Raw genomic sequence first — 17,942 nt, 5'->3', positions numbered from 1 at the left:
AAGCTTATTTTAAAAAGTGCCAAAAAAAATTGAACAAACTGGAGATTAGTGTTCTGTAGATTCCCTTTAGGATTACAAATCTGAAAAAACCCACTTACACACTTAAACCATTAGTCCTATAAAGAGTATTATTTTACTCCACTCAATTTTCACAGTACTGAGAATATCCAAAACCCAAAATCTAAAATTACAACCTACTTTCATTACCAATAGATGATATGGTTTATTGAAACTAGAAAATATTTCCTCCTCTGCTCCATTTCCTCACCTAAGTACACAGCCAGCAGCACAATCTGCTTTTCATTTCACTGGATTTCACTGGTGAGAAAGATCTAGATGACTCACGCTCACAGCACCCGCCAGTTATAACATCTTCGCAATTGTGAAATAAAGAGCAGGCTGGTCACCACGCATTATCCTCAATAATAGCACGTGTTCTATTATATGTACAATATTGACATATATAGCTTTTATTTAAAATGTCGACTACAGCTTCAGTTACACTACAATTACTCTGAAAAATGTAACAGTTGTATCAAACATTGCATCAAATACAATTTGGGAGTTCTAATGTTAAATTGCAAAAAAAATGCAAACATAAACACTGGCATAGAGAAATCAGCATCAAAATTAGTTCTGGAATAGCTATTTTCTGAGTTAATACAATTTGGAAGTATATGGAGATTACAACTAGAAAGACTCAAGGTGAAATGAAGGACATTTGTTAAAACGTTGAAGGATTTAGTGACACTTGCCAACTGTACACTAACTGAAAAATCAATCATGACAGTGCAAAATTGATCATATTTGCAGGATTCCTCCAGACTAAAATAAAACAAAAATATACTAGCTGGATAGTGAGCTTGTGTATTGGTGCTAGTGGGAACTAAACTGATCTCTAAAATGGATCCAGAATTGTTTTTTTAAAAAAAAGAAAAATTAAAACAAATGCATAGAAATCAAATACACACTCGTCAAAGTTATGTTTTGCGTCCCAGAGGTTAAGCACCAAAATGGACAGCTTCCAAAACAGTAGAAATGTTTTGCTTCAGGTTTTCTAAAAACTACCCCTAGCTTCACGTTGGCCTCGAAGTACCCCTCCCATCAAAATAAGGAGTTTGAATATGTAGAATTTCAAGCTTCATTTTAAATAACAAATGAAAGCAAATTGAAATAAATTCTATTAAAGATGCCAGGAACTCAAATTGTAGACAAATCTGGTTATCAAGAAATACTAAGCATTATACAACTGACAATTTTCGGTGTGATGAACTCAGATTACAAAAGGAGATATCCTCCCACACAATGAATTTTGTGAGAAACAAGCTGGATTAAGAAAAGCATAATACAGAAAAAAAAAGGGGCAATCTGGGGTTCTAAGCAATTTCTGGTCATGTGATTCTAGCTGCAGAGTTCCTTGGGTAATGTAGGATGCCAGGGTCCCAAAAAAAAAAATCATAAAATGGCTACCATTCTGCAGTGCAGAGCGCTGTTATCTCAGGGGCTCATGTCAGTGGGAATTGGCCAAAATCACCCACTTAAATGATCTTGAATTTTATTTAATGTTTTTAAAAAAAAATCAATCCAGTTATACCAAAACCTTGCTATTTGAAAATTAAAACTAAAGTAAAATAATATACCACTAAGTATATTTCACCAAATGCATTAACCCTATTTTCACTAAATACTTTACTGTGGCATAATCACTGGCGAGGGCTGTATCATTCAGGTATAGAATTAAAATATTCTGTCTGATATCTTTCAATCCAGAAAAGTGAGATTTTGCAAAACAAAACTACAGTATACCAAATACAAATCTGTTCTAACGTGGTAGTTGCGATTTTGTGTGAGGTCCCATGAGAACACAATAGAAATATGGGGCCTACAGGAAAAAAAAAACACCAGGGTTGGGGCAAACCGAAAAAAAAAATCAGTCAACATCAAAAACAGACCGTTATGGTTTGTGCTAGCCTAAGACAAATGTTAAAATTTGTACCTTTTCACTAAAATGATTTTAACACTAAAGGGGTTTCAGAGCTTGCCGAGTTAACACTACTATAAAGACAACAGAGACAGAGACAGAGTCATCACCATCATTACTTCAGGTGCAATTCTGGATGCAGGGTTACGACAAAAAAATATTTAATCTAGAAGTGGATGGCTGTGGTTCATTGAACTCAGACTGTTTCTTGAGGGTTGTTTTTTTTAAAAAACCCATCTAGTTTTTGTTGCTTTGCCATCTTTCTTCTTTTATGAAGAGGCTATTCATGGGGTGCCAGATAGGTCACAGACTGACTACAAAGCAGAATGCAGCAGGATAGTATTGTTGTTCAAGATCTGCAACTGCTTCTCAACTTCTCTTTTTGTCTTCTATCCCAAGGGAAGAAGTGGAAAGTTCTCACTGTGCTGCATCCTGGACTTCATAGTCTTCATCTCGAGCTTTAATTTCCTCTGCAGTAACAAGGTTGTTGTAGATCAGTCTCCACTTCAAATCCAACTTGCTTTGCAACAGCAACACAATGCTGAAAGCTCCTGACAGTTCAGCACCTTTAAAATCATCATGAAGAAAATCTGGGAGAAGCTTCCGCCAAACTGCAAGTGGGCAGTCATTACTAACGTCACCCCAGGTCACCAGAGTGATGTCAACAGCATTCTTAAAGCTCTTTCAAAATTGAAGAGCACTAGCCTCATTGCAGCCACTGAGTGGGATAATCAGCTTCCTGAATGTGTGCCGTAATTAACAAGCTTTAAGAGCGGCTATTGGACCTTGGTCCACGGGCTGAAATAGAGAGGGGTTGTGTTTGGAGATAGAAATAGCACTGATGTTTTCAGATGGCTTGGCCCATTGTCCAGAATGAGGAGAATTTTGAAATCCAAAACTTTTTCTCCTACAAAAATCCTCAAAAACATCAACAATAAAAAAAGTCAAAAAACAAAACCTGTCACCCAGGCTTCTTTTGCTTGTCCTGAAGCAAACACCTAAAGAGGACTTAAGGTAACATAGAACAGGCCCTTCGGCCCTCTATGTCACGCTGACCTGTGAACTATTCTCAGCTCGTCCACCTACACTATCCTAAAGTCATCCATATGCTTATCTAAGGATTGTTTGAATCTCCCTAACGTGGCTGAGTTGACTACATTAGCAAGTAGGGCATTCCACACCCTTACCACTTAGAGATGGAATCAAACGACAGCCAATGGTAGTTCACATTTTTTAAAAAAAGAAGTTCTCAAATGATACAGCCAAATCACTTAACAAAACCCATATTTATAGGAGGGCAGCCTGTATCAGCAGTTTTAATTGCATTAGAAATTAATAATTAATCTCAGCACCCCTACATTCACACTACAAGAAAATTAGGCTTCATTCACAATGGTACAGGTGTTACACAAAAGGTAAAAACATAAAATTATCTTCTCCCAAACTTAAAATTGCTGGTTCTCTTCCAGTTAGTTAATACTAAACAGTCAAGACGGATATAAATATATCAAATACTCAACAACAGTTGAATTACAGCACTTCATGTCACCAGGACAGCATAGTCCCCAGCAAGTTCAGTCTCCACATTATATATCCAGACAAACATTCGCCCAAGAGATATCTAGCTCTTAAGGTCAGATAAAGTGGACAACTAAAGAGAACTTGTATGCCACTACTATTCACATTAATTTGAGAAAGTAGAATCCTTCAAGATTCCATAGTTTTCTTTATAAAAATGTGGGTAGGGTGGCAGGAATAGTTGGCAAAACAAAAAGTTTGAACAGGACTTCAGTGTTTATCACATTTAGCATTTCCTCAATTATTATTTCGCAGCTACCTGCTTCAAAACATTGTGAGCACCTTATTACAGTGGTCTGCAGAAATTCCTCCAAAATGCATTTGTAATTTTTAAAACCATCCTGCTTCTGAATGCTCCCAAAGCATGGAAAGCTTCTGGATCACTATTTTACACTGCTGTTTCAAATTTCAAAAGATCTGCCAGACCTTTTGTAATCTTCTACTCTACAATGGGATTTTTAAAACAAAAGCCCAAAACTCTGCTCAATCTTTGAATCTTTCAAACTTTTCCTAATTTTGATCTGTTCTGCAATTCTTCTAGTATTATCAGTACCTTTAAGAAAAAAGTAGAAAACGGAATCCAGACTGCACAAAAATACTCCAACATTGGAGTAAACCAGATTCAAAGTACACTTCTATTCCTTTAAAAAGGAAATTCTACTATTAACTTAAGCCTTTACAGATTTTGGTATCTGCATTCTCAGATCTTTTGGATCCACTCCTGCATATGACTTGTCGGAGGAATAAATACTGCACCCATTCTTCATACCAAAATGAAACATCCCACTCATTTACTATTTAGGTATACATTCACCAAGCCTGTAGATATCTTTGTATTTTAGTATAGTGTGTTGTGATCATTCATAGTGACAAGTCCAGAACAAGAGGACACCGTTTAAAAATAATGGTTAGGCCATTTAGAACAGACAAGGAGAAACCTCTTCACCCAGAGTGGTGAATAAATGGAATACTCTGCCCCAGAAGGCAGTGGAGGCCAATTCTCTGGATACTTTCAAGAAAAAAAAAAGAGATGGATAGAGCTCTTAAAGATAGTGGAATCAAGTGTTATGGGGATAAGGCAGGAACAGGATACGGACTGTGGATGATCAGCCATGATCATAATGAATGGTGGTGCTAGCTCAAAGAGCCAAATGACCTACTCCTGCACCTATTGTTTATTGACTATATGCTGTGCTTTGGTATCATTACAAGTTAAACATCATGCTCCCAACTCAGGTCCAATCATTGAATATTGATCATGGTACAGATTTCCTCAGGAACACTAATACAAAAAAAAAAGGAAAATACAATAGAGCAGCAAACTAAAAATATTCACATTTTCTTGTCAAAGATATTACCTGAATATTTCCAGCATTTTTATGAAGTCTTGTAAAACACCACTTGCTACCAGCCCAAACATCCGTTAACACTGGATTTTATAGTCATCTTTAAACCATCTACCTGGGGCTGACCTTTGCCAAGATTCTGAAAGAGTAGGGCTAGGGTTAGCTTTGAGTTGATTTGGTTGGAGTCTTGAGGACGTAACCAAAATTATCGAAGGTAGAGTGGTAGACATTGTTTACAGGGACTTCAGTGAAGCCTTTGATGAGGTTCCACATAGATCACATGGGATTCAGGGCAACTTGCCAATTAAATTTTAAAAACTGGCTTGATGGTACAGACAAAGGGTGGTGGTGGTGGTTTGCTTTTCAGACCAGAGGCCTGTTACCAGGGGTGTTTCACAGGGATAGGTATGAGGTCCATTTTTGTCAGGAAGTCATTAAATAAACAACTTGGATGAGAGTTGAGGAGACATGGTTAAGTTTATGGATGACACCAAAACGTGTGTTATTGTGGACAGTGAAAAAGCATTATCTAAGCTTACAAAAAAGCTTGTGATCAATTGGGTCAGTGAGCTAAGTGGCAGACAGGAGTTTAATTTGGATAAATGAGAGATGTTTGTTTTTACCAAAAATGCAATAAGAGTAGGACTTAATTGATAGCAGAGCCATGGACAATATTGTAGAACAGAGAGAAGTGGAGTTCAGGTACACAATTCTTTAAAATTTGGGTCACACGTACTCACAGTGGTTAAGGCATTTAACATGCCTTCATTGCTCAGACCTTGGCATATTGGAATTGGGCTGCCATGTTGAGATTATTCAGGGTGTTGGTGAGGCCTCTTCTGCACTACTGTGTACAATTCTAGTGGCCCTACTATAGGAAGGATATTAAAATTGGAGGGGGTGACCTTCTAGAGATTTACAAAATCAGGAGGGGCATAAATAAGGTGAATAGCAAGGGTATTTTCCCTAGGATTGGATGGGGGGGGGGGGGGGGGGGGGGTAGGGTCTCACAACTAAGGGGCATATTTTTAAAGAGGAGAAAGATTTTAAGACAGACAAAAAAAGTGGAACTTTTTTAAAAATGTAGGGTGGTTTGTATGTGGAATGAACTGGCAGAGGACGTGGTGGATGCAGATAGTAACATTTAGATAAGTACACAAATAGGACAATGCAGACAAGTGGGACTAGTCTGGTTTAGGATCATGACTGACTTGGACCAGTTACACCAAATGGCCTGTTTCCATGCTGTATGACTAAGACTCTACTTACTAAGTGGCAAGACAGCTTGTCAGACCAATAGCTTAACCAATTTTTGCCAGACCAGAAGTAGTTTACAAGTGGTATTAATAATCAAGTACTTTCACATTAAAAAAAAGAGTTCGTGCTCCCAATCACAATCCAGTGGCTGTTCCTGGACAATCAGGCAAGAACCGAATCAGGTTCTGAACAGAGTCCAGTTCACCTTTGGTTAAGTATGTTTACACCTCACTATAATGAATGGCTTTACAAATATTGCCACATTGAGAGATATGAGGAGGAGGAACGGACACCAAAAAAAAAATTTGCTCAAACAGTAAGATGCATTCAGAGTGGAGATAAGGCTAGCAAATGACTTGTATTGGAATGTAACACACTGATATATAAAAAAAAGCGGTCAAGAAAAAAGGATTCATCAGTTTTTAAAATAAAATTCACCATACAAGAGTTGCAGGCTAGGTAAAGATTGTTACCCACCCATAACTGGACTTGTCAAAAAAGGGCGATGAGCTGCCTGCTCGAAATGCAGCGAAATTTTGTCATGCAAATATATGCACAATGCTATTCCAAAGGATTTCAGGATTTGTTGCTAGACAGATATTTATTATAGATAGTTCAAGGTATCTGGGTCAAAAATCTTGGAACTCTTCCTAGAAGTACCATGGTTATCCCTATGCCCCAAGGACTGCAACCTGATCAGTGGTAAAGAATGCTGGTCCAGCCAGCAACATCCACATCTCATGAATAATAAAAAGAAGAACTGCAGATGCTGGAAAGGCACAAAGAAAATTGGAGAAACTCAGGTCTGACAACACCTCTGGAGAGAAAGCAGAACTAACATTTCAAGCCCACAGCATGCAAGAGACAGCACTGCTTTCTTTCCAGAGATGCTGCCAGACCTGTCAACTTTCTCCAGCAATATGTTTCAGCCCCAATGGTTTTAAAAAAAAAACTGACACAGCAACAGTAGAAAGAGATATAGTTCTAAGACTAGATGGCTTGCAGGGGAACTTCCAGATGGTGACGTGTACAGGCATCTTCTCTCTTTGGTCCTTCTCAGAGGCAGAGGTCATAGATTCGGAAGTTGATGCCCAAGGAGTCTTGTTTCAACGTATTTTGTAGATCGTGGAGAGCTCCTGCTATACAGTGACAGAGGGGGTTAAATGTTGAAGATGTTAAGATTGCTGCCTATTTTTGATTGGCACCCATTCTCCTGAACAGTGGAGTTGAAGAACGTGTTGAAGCTACATTCATCCAGGAAAATGGAGAACATACATTCATACTTCTGAATGGTGCCAGAGAATTGGCAGATGGAGTTTTATGAAGGAGTGAGAACCTACTCGCAGATTTCCCATCTCATGACTCACCCCATACAGTCTTTATATGACTAGTCCAGCATAGCTTCTTGTCAATGTTGGAACACCAGGATGTTGATAGTAGGGAGATGGTGGAGGAAGAAATTCAGCAACAGTAATGCCAGTTTTAAGTCTACGGTCACTGTGCTCATTCACAGGTTACTAAATTCGGACAAGCCATTCACTACTTCTGAAAGATAATAGGAAACTAATCTGCTTTTTTTCCTGAGTCACAAATCACTGTTCATTAAACAAGAGCTGGTATTTAAAAAAAAACCCTGAAAACATTACTAATTAAAGTTCTGAAAGTCATGCTGATTTTAGTTTTCCACGAGCTCAATGACTTATTTTAATCCCCTACCTTGGTTCCTGTGATGTTACCTTCACCCAGAAGGGTAAAAACAATACCAAAAGAAAATCAGTATTCATCACTGATCATATCTCCAAAGCATTAGACAACAGTAATTATGCAAAAGTAGGAATTCATTTCACAAATTAGAGAATTCATTCATTAGAATAGTACAATGACCCATTAATTTTGGCAACATTTGAGGTAGAGGTGTTATTTCGAACTACCTATCAAAGAAAAAGAAAGTGTCAAGGAATCTTTAAATGACTACAATAGCAAAAGAAAATACTTAAGAACACAGCACTTCCTTAGCATTGCAGCCTGCCACTGGTACTCAAAGACCAAAACATGGCTTCAATTAAAACGATACTCTTGCCCGAGTCAGGGAAAAAAAAAACAACCCAAAGGGGAATGGACTAAGGTTAGAAAATTGAATGGCTTCAAATTCATATTTCGTACCACGAACAGTAGAGTGCTTTTAATATTTGTTGCTATATAGATTATGGATATCCTTTACTTGTACACAGCTAACACACAAAATACCATTACATCGTTGCAGCAATTTGTTTAAAAAAAATCTAACTGGCAATCTTGAGTAGAGTGTTTAAGACACAAGAGCTTGATTCAAGCATAAAAGCAAGTCCTACCCGCTCCAGTGGGTCATAATATGCCTGAACAGGTTGATTAAAATATCTGACGATCAAACACCAAATTAACTAGGCATTTATTAAGACTCCAATCATACTTCATAATGACAGGATTTAAAACTGCTGCATAGAAAGTGTGTTCTGATATGTGGCCCAACAGCAGGACCCAAAAAAACCCTCGATGGAAGTTCTGAAAGTGAAGTACGGTTCTATTGTTCCAGATTTCGTTGAAGACTTGAAAATTCAACAAATCATTACTCCAAAGCAGAGCAAAATCAACGTTCAGATTGTTATTTGTTCATATTTGGAAACAGTGGCACAGGGAAAAATGGTTACATTAATCACACAAGAAATTTCAAATCAAGATTTTTTGATAGAAATATTCAAGAAAGTCCAATAAACTAGTTTCATACCAGAAAAAAGTAATTCTGCAATGCATGCAACATCTTTGCATCTCAAACCAAGCTTCATTCTCCTCACAATGCTATGAGGGGAGAAAGGACACTAATCTTTAAAAGTAAAAGGTTAACAATTTAAATTTGGGTAATAGAATTAGATTTAAAATATTTATATACAAAAGGTTAGAAAAGCTGTTTAAATATTGTGACGAAAAAAACTCAGTGGGGACATGTGTACTTCAACACAGTGAAATGTTGTTTTCAGAAGAAAACAACAGAGCTGGAGCTCTCAATGGAGTTGCTATCCTAATAGCCCTCAGATTGAGATTACAAAAAAAAGGTGATTTGCTTTTCCTCCTTTATCTATGTTTCAGGGAAAGTCATCACCAGACGATCAGCTGCTGAGTGAAACACCTGTGTGCAGGTGTCTGATATAGTTCCTTTAGAGCTTTGAACAGTTGGAATGTCATCTAAGATTTAGACATGGCCTTATAAATTGATACAAGTTGATATAAATTGCTATGGAAGATTCACCATAGAGCACAAGCAGGTTGCCTTGAAATAAAGTAAGATCCAAATTTGTTGTACTCAGTACGTGATGTACAGTTTAGATTGATGCTGATTTGACCAATAAGATAAAATCTTGTTTGCAGATTTTTCATCATGGTCTTTTGGAGATTGCAAGGCTGGCACACCCTTTCTTTAGATAAGATGCCCAAAATACAGTGGCTCAGTGTTAGCACTGCTGCCTCACAGCGCCAGGGATCTGGGTTCGATTCCAGCCTCAGGCAACTGTCTGCGTGGAGTTTGCACGTTCTCCCTGTGTCTGCATGGGTTTCCTCCAGGTACTCCGGTTTCTTCCCACAGTCCAAAGACGTGTGGGTCAGGTGAATTGGCCATGCTAAATTGCCCATAGTGTTAGGTGCAATAGTAGGGAGTAGATGAATGGGTTACTCTTCAGAGGGTCGGTGCGGACTTGTTGGAACGAAGGGCCCGTTTCCATACTGTGGGGAATCTAATCAAACTGATCACAGTATTCCTAATGCAGACTGACCAGCACTGTATGCTTATTAGTCAACAGTGAACTTTTTGGGATCCTAAAAAGTGTTCATTGTTGACTAATAAGTTAAAAATTACCTCAAATGATCCTTATTTAAAAAGGTGGCATCAAATGAGGTAGTCCTTTAGAATTAACCAAAAGTAGTTGCTCCTCATAAATAAAACACTTCATCTTGTCAACTCTACAGTGAATCTACATTATATATCTTTACCATTTTAATTCCCAACTATGTACTGAAAAGAAACATTTGGCCTTCAATAGTAGAAACAGAAGATACCAGGTGACAGCTTCGCTCCATGATTTCCTGGAAGAGGAGGATTGGCCTACATGTGCAAAAACACATGGTCTTTCTCACTGTACAAAATTTGATAACTGTCTTCATGGGGATTAGGCAGATGGGAGTGAAAGCTTGAATGATCACAATTTTAAAATAATCCTATTCTGACTCAATTAGATTCATTTGTTTAGGCAGCTCTTAAAATGAATATTTAAAAAAAACAAAACCAATCTCTTGCTGCCATTCCCCCTCTTTAGCCTTCCCAACAGAAGGGATGTCAAAATAGTTCCTTTCAGGAATTCCTACAAAAAAAAGCAACTCAAAAAGATGGTGACAAAGCATTGAAGCATATTGTTAATCTAATAGCAATTTCAACCCAATTATATTTAAATAATGTTCACTGCATCAATGGATAACATTTGCTGTTGTAATCTTTAGCCTTTTCTGGAAGTCAATTACTGACTAAAATAATTTGTTTTTTAAATATCCTGCAGGCAGTCATACAGCATAGAAACTGACCCTTCAGTCCAACTCATCCATGCTCACCAGACATCCCAAGCTGACCTAGCCCCATTTGCCAGCATTTGGCCCGTATCACTTGGAACCCTTCTATTCATATACCCATCCAGATGCCTTTTAAAAATGTTATAATTGTACCAGCTTCCACCTCCTCCTCTGGCAACTCATTCCATACATGCACCACCCCCTGGATGAAAACATTGCCTCTTGGGACCCTTTTAAATCTTTCCCCTTTCACTTTAAGGCTACGCCCTCTAGATTGGAGCTTCCCTAACTGAAGGAAGGCCTTAACTATTCACCTTATCCATGCCCCTCGATTTTAAAGCCTCCCTTGCTCCAGGAAAAACAACCCAGCCTATTCAGCCTCTCCCTATAAACTTCCAATTTCCAGTCACAGCAACATCATGAAGTTCGACAACAGCTTCTCGACAGAATGGTAACCAGAACTGAACAGTTTAAGTGACCTTAATATCCTGCAGAGCTGCAACATGACATCCTTCTGATATTCCAATAAAGGCAAGTGCTCCAAATACCTCCTTCACCACAATTCCATTTTCATGGAGTTATGCACCTGCATCCCTAAGTCCATTTGGCATAATCCCCAGGGCCCTACATTAACTGCACAAGTCCTATCAGATTTGCCTTACCAAAATGTAGCTTCTCACATTTATCTGGATTAAACTCTATCTGCCACTCCTTAGCCCATTGTCCAATGGAACCTTGCTCAGATGGGCCAAATGATAATCTTCACTGTCCACTACATCACCTATTTTGGGGTCATCTGAAAACTTACTACCCATACCTCCTATGTTCACATTCAAATCATTTATGTTAATGACAAAATCCAGTAACTCCACACCAATCCTGGAAGCACACTGATGGTCATAAGACCAAATATGGACTTTCACAAGCACAACATTTAAAAAGAAACCTCCATCTGGATTGCCAGGGAATCAAGCAAGTGTCACAGTAACATAAATGAACTCCTTCACATACACTAAGAAAAATGTATGAAGAAACATCAAACATTTTATCAAATTTTGTGTTTTTAGGAGAATCCAATCTTGGACAGGAAGCCATTCTATAATCAAGACCAACATACGTGATCATTCAACACCATCTTGGAAAGGTTTCCACCAGGAGTCCCAGTTTCTTCCCAGCCCAGAGATGTGCAGGTTAGGTGAAGTGGGGCTATGCTCAATTCCTGATGAAAAGCTTTTGCCAGAAGTGTCAATTTTACTGCCGCCTGACTTGTGCTTTTCTAGCATCACTAAATCTTGACTCTGATCTCCAGCATCTGCAGTACTCACTTTCACCTAAATTGTCTGTACGGTCCAGGGATGCATAGGCTAGGTGGATTAGCCATGGTAAATGCAGGGTGATGGGGTTCGGTCCGGGGGGGATACCGTGCAGAGAGTCAATGCAGACTCTACAGGCTTATTGGCCCCTTTGTGTACCGTAGAATTCTATAGCTCCAAGACAGTATGGCGGATGGCTTGGCTGGAAACTTACAGCTAGTGCCTCCATTCATTTGCTGTCCTTCAAACCCCAAAAGTTGAAAGGACGTGCTGGCAAATGAGCCTTAGGTGAATGCTCACAGTGGACAGTTGAAATGTTATACAATGTTGATGAGTTAGTGGTAAACGAAGTGCCAATCAAGCTGCCGTTTTCCATTATGAAGTTAAACTTCTGAAAGTGTTGTTGGAGCCACAATCACCAAGGCAAGAGTACAGTATCACGCTTCTGCACTAAATGGTGGACATACCCTGAGTCAGAAAGCAAGTGACTCATCTTTAATTTCCTGTCTCCAACTGGTCTTGTAAGCAGTATATATTGCTAGTCCAGTTCAGCCTCCATCCAACAGAAAATCGCAGGATGTTGACAATGATACATCCACTGAAACTCTGCAATGTCTTGGGCCTGAAATTATTTATAATAATTTTCCTTTTGGGCTACATATGACTCCAGTGTTAAAAATCAGGTGAAAGGCTTTCCAGTAACCCTAGTTTTTTTTAGGATTCACATGCAAGTGTGGCATCAAATACAGCTGATATAAAAGGGTGGTCACTTTTACCTCCTTTATGGTCCTTTTCCAAGATTAATCATTGACTGATTAATAGAATCTTCTCAATGGCTTGCAGCAAATCTGCAAATAAAGAGGAACAATACCCCTCCATAACTAGAAACAGGTTCCTTTAAGAAATCTCATGCCAGCATAATTAGAATTGACCCTCATTGATAATCAAAAGATGCAAAGTAATCCAAGGCAGGCTTCTTGACACATACAAAGCTAGTCATTACAGACATGTGGAGATCAGACTAAAACATGAATTTGCACAATGATTAGAATATTGCAAAAAAATCTCAAGGCACTTCTTAGGACTATTATTAAACAAGATCTATCATGGACCCATAAAAAGGAGAATTTACTTTCAGGTCAAATATTTAATATTACTGCAAACTTGTGATGTTTCCCACCAATGCAACATTAAATGGTAGTAAAATTCACAAGATGAACTATGGAACACCTTTAGTCCAGGATGTATCTGGATCTCTTCAGAGTGAAAGCTTTTCAAAGAATCTTTCAGGCATGAGCTCTCGGAGACTGGAAGTGCTTTATTTAGTGTTCTTTTTGAAAGATGGAAAAATGTGATGATTAGTTTGTTAATTATTAAATCTAAAAACTTTGTATGGAAATATCCAGCCCAGGTGAATACAATTACCAATAGGCACAGAAATAATTTTAACTCAGCTATCTAGAAGCTTTCAACTGAAGGCATATATCAAATCCATATCTTGCACATATCTATGAATGGAAAGCACTGGCGCCCATGATACAGCAGAGCATCAAGTGGCTTAGCCGTCATGGTGATTTTTGAAGAGGTATTGAGATATAATCAGCTGAATGGTGATTCATTAAAATACTTAAGTCATTTGACAGGAAACCAGTGATCTGAAGCAGGATTAGATTATGGACATCCCCTTTCTACAAAGGAAGTCTTCAATAATGCAAGCCAAGATATGCGAGAGAATACACATTGAACAAGCAAACATTGAATGGAGTCCATGAGGGAAATTACAGAGTGCATAAATTACAAAGTGACAGAGTAATTCCAGTTGAGAGAGATGGAACCTCAACAAAACAATTTGTACTCTCTCGTTAAAAGAGTAACTTCACATTTCATAGTGTCAAATATTTCTGTATTCCACTTCCTGTGACTTTTTCTTTCCAACTTTGGAGAAGGAATCTTCAAACAGTCACAATGCTGAAATATTTTCCAAATACTTTCTCTTAAGCAGATGTCATCAGTAGGGCTTCACTGCGCACGGATAGGTTTTTTTGGTAAAATAAAAAAGTGCAACAGGAGTATTATTTTTGTCCAAAATAGAGACTGAAAATTCACACGAATCTCATTCGGAAATTCACTATGTTAGTAAAGGTACCAAGCAAATTAAGGTGCCCTGATGCAAGATGAAGCACGTATGTTTATAGATGCACCATATATCTAACATTTACTGCAGTGCAAAACAATGTCATTTTTGCAAGCTCCTTCAATGGAAGTGTTCAATTATGTTAATGTTTTATACAACCCATTTTCAACCATCACTACTGGTTCAACTTCCTTTTAAGAAGTGACCACAAATTGTGAAGACAAACATTGAAATTCTTTACATAATTAAACATGCCATATATTTGCAATGTTTAAAGAACACTAGTGTGCCAGATGGGCTTTTACCAATTTTGTCGTCTTCAAGGTTTTCTGGCCCAATTCTTGCACATTTATGGAATTCAATGAGGTACCTTGCCTTGATGTTATAAAAGGCATTAATACAAAATGTAAAAAGTTATTGAATACTTGCGAAGACAAGTGGTTTTAAGAATTGCATTATACAAACACAGTTGTAGTCAAGTAAAACAGCAAATGCTGGAAAACTAAACAAAAAAATTTTGGAAATATACAATTAGTCAAACAGAACCTGCAGTGATACAAACCATTTACTTCAGGTGACCAGAAATAAAGAATATTCAATTCAGCTTGGAAAGTATTCAACCAATACAGCAAAAAAAAGTGTTTAAAATAATTACCAAAATAATGTTTTAATTACCAAATAAAAACACATAGCAATCCAGTTGAAAGCTGAACCAGACACAGCCATATATACCCAAAAGGCAAAAGCCAATAATAAAAACGCGACTAGCACAGGAAGGTGGAATCAAGGAAGACGATCATTTTTTATGTTAACAAAGTCAAAAAAAGGACCAAATGGCCTACTCCTATTTCTACCATACTTTATTTTGTGATGCTCATGGATACTTGTGCCTTTTCTTGTGGTTTCAAATTTATAGTAGTCAGCTTTAATTCTTTTTCCTTGTATTACAAAATGTTTTATTTGTTTTCCTCACAAAAATCACAAACTGACCCTTCCATTCCCACTTCTCACCCGAGAGAAATGTAATTTTCCATCGAGGTCTTAAAAGGCCAAAGAAGGAGCTTTAAGAATGATTAAAGAACCTATAGTCCAGCATCATTGGTCACAGTATCAATAGGGAAAGAAGAATTTGCCACCTGATGGGGCACTACCAATCCAGTGTAGATCATATGCCAAAAGATTCACTACGTAGGAATTAAAAAATCAGCTAAATATTCAATACATCAAGAAAGCAAAATTTAGTGTTGCCGTTGACACAAATAAGCATAATACCAAGTCATAGGATACAATGAAAAATTAATAATCAGGTGCAGGTATCAAATATCAACAAGATCAGTAAGGAATTCACAATGGCTTTATTGTTAATAATTGTACAAAAGGACCATGTGACTGAGCAGTCATCTGTCAGTTGACCTATAGTAGTACTGTGCACACAAATTGTGGTCCAAGATTGTATAAGCATACATTTCCAGTTTGTTCAGAATTTTCAGATGCATCAAGTTACTGAGTGAGGGATAACCCAAAATTAGTTAGGTTGAATGTTCCTGATATTTATTAAAAATCAACAGCAGCTCGGAGCTGGCTCCCACTGAGTTGCACGTTAATACTGAAAATATACAATTGGTATAAATGCATTGCATTAAATCAAACAGTAACAAAAATTACAAAATCAGAACTACCACCTGTTCACACATTTGTGTAGGGAAGTGGGGTGATAACTTGCAACTCTACTGAAGCTAAAACATTCATGCAGCAAAATTCCTACAGCAATGCAGCAACTAGACGCTGCTCAAGCTCATTTGCAGTCAGCTCATCCTCAGCTTGAATTTATAGAGGCAGGCATAAAAAAAAAGAGGAATTAGAGTGAGGAAAAATAAAACAAAAATGCAACTACATGATTAAATGCAAAGTTTTAGTCAAAAATAATTAAAGATTTGTTGGAAATTTGAAGAACCAGCTTAAACCTTACCTTATTCTGAAGTTCCCAACGCAGTTTCCACTTCATAAACAGAGAAGAAGAAGAAGAAAGAGAAGGGGAGGTGGGTGGGGAAGAAGCTCCCGCAAACACCGGGGCTTTAAGCGTGTGCGTGTGCCGACTGGTCCGTCTAGAGCGCCGTGCGCATGCGTAATGCACTGGTGGTCTCGTGCAGCAGCCATGCAGCTCCAGTGCTGCTGCTGCCGCGCAGGCGCAGGTGCACCCACGGGGCCTACACACGCCGCCCCACAGGGGTTGAAGGCGCTCCCCGGGAGAGGGAAAACAAACAAAACTGAAAACGCAATTAAAAGTCAGGCGACACTCCAGGAGCGAAATAAAACACGACCATATTAATGTAATGAATCGCTTACCTTTCCGATGCGTTAAAGCGTAGTTTCATGAGTTGTATCTCTGTTTTCTTTTTTTGTCCCACCCTATTAAAAACAAACCTTCCCCCTTTTACCTACAACAACCTCACACCCGCCCCCTCCTCCCCCGGTCGCAAAATGGCGGCCGCGCATGGAGTGTATGCAAATTAGAAAAATATCGCTCATATGCAAATTAAGGAAAAAAAACACATATGCCGTGTGTATCTCACTTTCAAATTTCCCCGTGTGATTTTGTTTTATTTTTTTAAAACCCGTAATTATGTATTGTTTTTTTGTTTGTGGAAGATAAATTTCAGTAACATGGCAGTGGAACCTCTTATCTATCCTCTACCTCGCCTCCCTCCGCTGGAGTTGCTCGCTCTCCCCGCGCACCGCTGAGGGCGGTAGCTCACACTCACTCTCCCCCTCCCGGGAGAGAGATGAATATGCAGATTACAGAACGCCCGTGTGCATTCATTAGGAACGCGGCTGCCAATCAACAGCCAGCGCGGGGGTGTTATATGCAGATCGCGGGTGCCTATATGCAAAACAAGGAACTGCGCTCGCCCGACGCACCCGAAGCAGGAGGTGGGCGGGGCATATGTAAATATCGTAGATAAGTCATTTGCATAACCGCTGTCGTTGTTTTCAAAACCCGTCCGTTGGTGCAGCGAAGCAGTTGGTAACGTTCGTTGCCCATTTATTCTCCTTTAGGTTAGAAGGGTGGGGTTGGTGATCATTATTGATCCTCGGCGTCGTCGTGGTTCGTTTTGTTTTCACATTGCCCTTTATAAACTGTACATTTACCGAGTTTTCGGATAGCTTATGCAAGATTGAAATCCTTTCTTTAAAATAAAATAGAAAGTGTCCTGGTCGGAAAAGAAGTGGTTTCCCCAAACACCGCATTCCAAAAAGAATGCACCTCGACAACCCATTGCAGTGTTGTTAAATAAACGCCTGCATCAGTATTCTCTCAGCAGCGTCGTCGCTTGCAATTCTTCGCTCCCAGCATGCGCCACTTCCACGACTGACCACCCATGTCGCTGTTGAGCACAAAGGCGCTTTTGACGCGAGAATTTGTTACAGATCGAACATGTTGCAAATACAAATTCTGACCACTCCATTGAGAATTGTGCAGCCTCCAAAAACATAATCCTTCGGTTAACCTTTGGATGTTTGAAATCTATTTTAAGAATCCTGAAATTGTTTAACTGTGGTTAAAAAAGTGTTAAACACGGGTGTTTCTGGAAACAAGTTACGTTTGACGACGTAGCACTCCAGTAGACAGTGAAGTTAGGATTTATTTTAACGAAACAAAAGAATTCGGATGCTGGAGATCGGAAACAAAGAGAAATAGAAATTGACAGAGAAATTCAGAACCTTCACACCCTTCCGGAGAA

General features: G+C 38.7%; 1 protein-coding gene across 8 annotated transcripts in view; it reads right to left on the bottom strand.

Moving 5' to 3' along the window:
* LOC140489255 (activating transcription factor 7-interacting protein 1-like) overlaps window positions 1-16,888 on the bottom strand; it is a 184,702-nt gene extending 167,814 nt beyond the window's left edge. For 6 of the 8 annotated variants that reach the window (XM_072588615.1, XM_072588616.1, XM_072588617.1 and 3 more), the window contains exon 1: window positions 16,546-16,888. In XM_072588615.1, coding sequence (XP_072444716.1) covers window positions 16,546-16,574 — 29 coding nt within the window. In that variant the 5' untranslated portion in view covers window positions 16,575-16,888. Of the gene's footprint in view, window positions 1-12,841; window positions 12,914-16,168; window positions 16,480-16,545 lie in introns of those variants that run through there. The other 2 variants (XM_072588607.1, XM_072588613.1) reach the window with 2 other exon arrangements.
* Window positions 16,889-17,942: the final 1,054 nt, after the last annotated feature.

This window comes from Chiloscyllium punctatum, chromosome 18 (assembly GCF_047496795.1).
Source record: "Chiloscyllium punctatum isolate Juve2018m chromosome 18, sChiPun1.3, whole genome shotgun sequence".
Lineage (NCBI taxonomy): Eukaryota > Metazoa > Chordata > Chondrichthyes > Orectolobiformes > Hemiscylliidae > Chiloscyllium > Chiloscyllium punctatum.
This window is presented reverse-complemented; position numbering and strand designations above follow the sequence as displayed.